The sequence below is a fragment of the Hyposmocoma kahamanoa genome, unplaced genomic scaffold (assembly GCF_003589595.1).
Source record: "Hyposmocoma kahamanoa isolate Upper Pololo Valley unplaced genomic scaffold, ASM358959v1 88, whole genome shotgun sequence".
In the NCBI taxonomy this organism is placed as follows: Eukaryota; Metazoa; Arthropoda; class Insecta; order Lepidoptera; family Cosmopterigidae; genus Hyposmocoma; species Hyposmocoma kahamanoa.
This window is the reverse complement of record NW_020654466.1, coordinates 21,024,974-21,027,767: the sequence shown is the minus strand read 5'-3', so window position 1 is coordinate 21,027,767 and position 2,794 is coordinate 21,024,974. Positions and strand designations below refer to the sequence as shown.

Below are 2,794 nucleotides of genomic sequence, written 5' to 3'. Positions count from 1 at the left end.
CTGGTAGCTGTAAAGGTACTAACTGGGTGATAAATCTGCAATAGATTAATTATTATTGTTTGCGTTAGTGACGATCATAGATTTAGTATAGGTGACGATCATATTATGCCTTGACATTGTATTTCTAAATGTAGTATTGTGACATTGATAATGACATAAATTATTCTATTCTTAAAAATTGTAATATAAACTTTTTTATTAAAAAAAAAACGACTTCAAAACTTTGTGGGATTACTTAAATTACTATCTATTTGCTAAGTTTGATTTAAATCGGTTAAAGGAACGTGGATGAAATCCAATAAACCTGATTCATCCCCTAATTTGCCACCCTTAGAAGTGAAATATTTTCATCAAATTTGAACGGAATCACTACTGAGGTATCCACTTTCAATACAAAAAAGAATCATTGAAATCGGTTCACAAATGTCGGAGATATGATTCGATTAAAAATAGCTGCATTAAAATTTACTTAAGTCTCTATAATCTTTAATAGTTTGTTTCTCCTCTTATACTTTAATCTGTTAATTATGATTTTATAGATCATATCAGGAATGATAGCAGGTATTTGAAGTTAAAAGTACAGTTTTTACAAAGATTATTTTTATTTTAAGTATATTATGAAGAAAATAAGAAGAAATAGTGATGAAAAAAGTTAGAACTATATTCCTTATTTGAAATAGAATCTCAATGGAGTCTTAATAGAATTAAAATAACCAGTGGTTTCAAAGAAATTACGGGACCCAAGAATCTTTACAATAAATAATACATATATACAGTGTTCCAAACATTGCATTGTATAATAAATATACAATGCAATTTTCCATATGGGATGTTACCAATTTTCGGTTGACCTAGCTTTATCACGTTTACAAATTTTTATTACGATACCACCAGCACATACTAAAAGTATGTTTTCTTTACACAAATTAAGTTCTAATTATTTATTACACAATCGCAAAGGAAAACAAGCATTAGCGTCGGAGGTAACAGGAAGCACAATTTTACGCATACCGCAGTAGAACGTCTTTTGTCAAATTCTGTAATTGCCGTAGTAATCGATAAAATGGTTAATTAGTGAGGTTTTGCCATAAACTTCGTAAACGATGATGTTGTACATCATTTACATTGACATTGTTAATATAGTTTATATAAAGATTAAACAATGGTAATGGACTGTGCGTTTTAATTATTATATTAATTATATAATTATGAAATTAATATAATTTTCAAAATTAAACTGTAACTTTTAATTACTACGTTTAATTTTGATTTTGAAAACGCTTTGCATTATATTAATTAGAAAACGAACAGGATTTTGAAAAACAAACAGGATTTTTAAAAACGAACAGAATTCGTTTTTTGTTTTCGCAGACACAGACAGGGCGCACGAAAGAAGCGTTCCCGCATGACGGAATATTATTCCTTTTCTTTACCTGTACCTTTCTTCCATATCTTTTTCTTTAAATATTCACAATGCAAATAGGTGTTACCAGATTCAGTTTTACCGAGCTTGTAACGTGCTGTTAGTGCAATTTGTCTGTGTCCTAAAGTGCCTCTGAGAGATAACGTTCAAAGAAAAAAAGAAAGATTTTTTATTTTAATTTTTTAACGTCCATGAAACCACGATAATAACTCAACCTTCAAAATACCTCCCGCATCAGTGACAGACGGATGAACGGACAAAAAACCAACAATTGCTGTAATTATTTTAAGCACAGGGCGCATGCGCCACTGGCCAGTCCACCACAGAGGCTCGCGCAGCGCGCGCGTTTCAAACATTCCAATTTTGATTTTGAACTTGTAACGGCGCTTCGAATAACGGACGGTGTTGAAAGAAATGTAAAATTTTGCAAACCACAAAGACGTTCTATATTTTTTTATTTATAGACCGAACGTGTTTTGCAGTAGGCCAATGTCAATAAAGAAACTTTATTCAGTTTTACGCAGGTGAACTTATCAGTTTAATTATAAAGTTTTAAGCTGATCAAGATGGAGCGGCTCGTGCTTTTGGTAAGCTTTTTATTTTTATAACTCGCGCTGGAATTTACATTTAAAGAATAATAGTAAAATGTTCGTTCTTCGAGACAGGGTAAGGTGTCTAATTAGCCGTATTGCCAGATCGTAGATTGTAATTTTTCTTCCACAGTTTAATTTTCTGACATTTTTTCGCGGGAAATCGTAATTCTTTTCTCTTTCTTGGCTTTTCGCGGTTATCGTTTCAGCCGCTAGGAAAATCGTTATTGTTTACGGTGGCATTTCGAAAGTATCATTTTAAGATTAATATTTAAAGACCGCAACTTTTTAAAAAAGAAAGCCAATGTAAAGCTAAACAAAGAAAATTGTCAGTTTACAAAATCTATATCATTAAAATACAGTACTATTGTAAAAGCAAGGCGGTGCAAGTGTAATAGCATAAAGCAAAGTATGTACTATGTTGTTGTGTCGTCTAGGTTTCTCACGATCTGATTTTTCAACATCATTCCGAGACTAACATCCAAGTGGCATCTTAATCGGTCGATTGTTTGCCTAACTCTAGGTACTATAGCAATCTGTAGTTACGTACTAAAATAAGTATAACCTAGAAGCAGATGAAAAAAAATTGAACTTAAGTTTCTCAAGGCTGTTGTTATATACATTTATATTGAGTCATTTTCATGAGATTAACTTGTTTTCATTATTTTCGGACTTTGCGTTTTCCTGATTACCGTTTCGCTCTTTTTATTATCCATATTTATTAGTGCACGAACAAAGAGTACAGTTAGTACTTGCTTGCTTAAGGGAGGGTTTATCCAGG

General features: G+C 31.7%; 1 protein-coding gene across 1 annotated transcript in view; it reads left to right on the top strand.

Annotated features, from left to right (window-relative positions):
- Positions 1 to 1,989: 1,989 nt before the first annotated feature.
- LOC113235978 (FHA domain-containing protein FhaA) overlaps positions 1,990 to 2,794 on the top strand; it is an 18,164-nt gene continuing 17,359 nt past the window's right edge. Inside the window, exon 1 of the mRNA XM_026471901.1 lies at positions 1,990 to 2,010. Within this exon, the coding sequence (XP_026327686.1) occupies positions 1,990 to 2,010 (21 nt within the window). The remainder of the gene's footprint in view (positions 2,011 to 2,794) is intronic.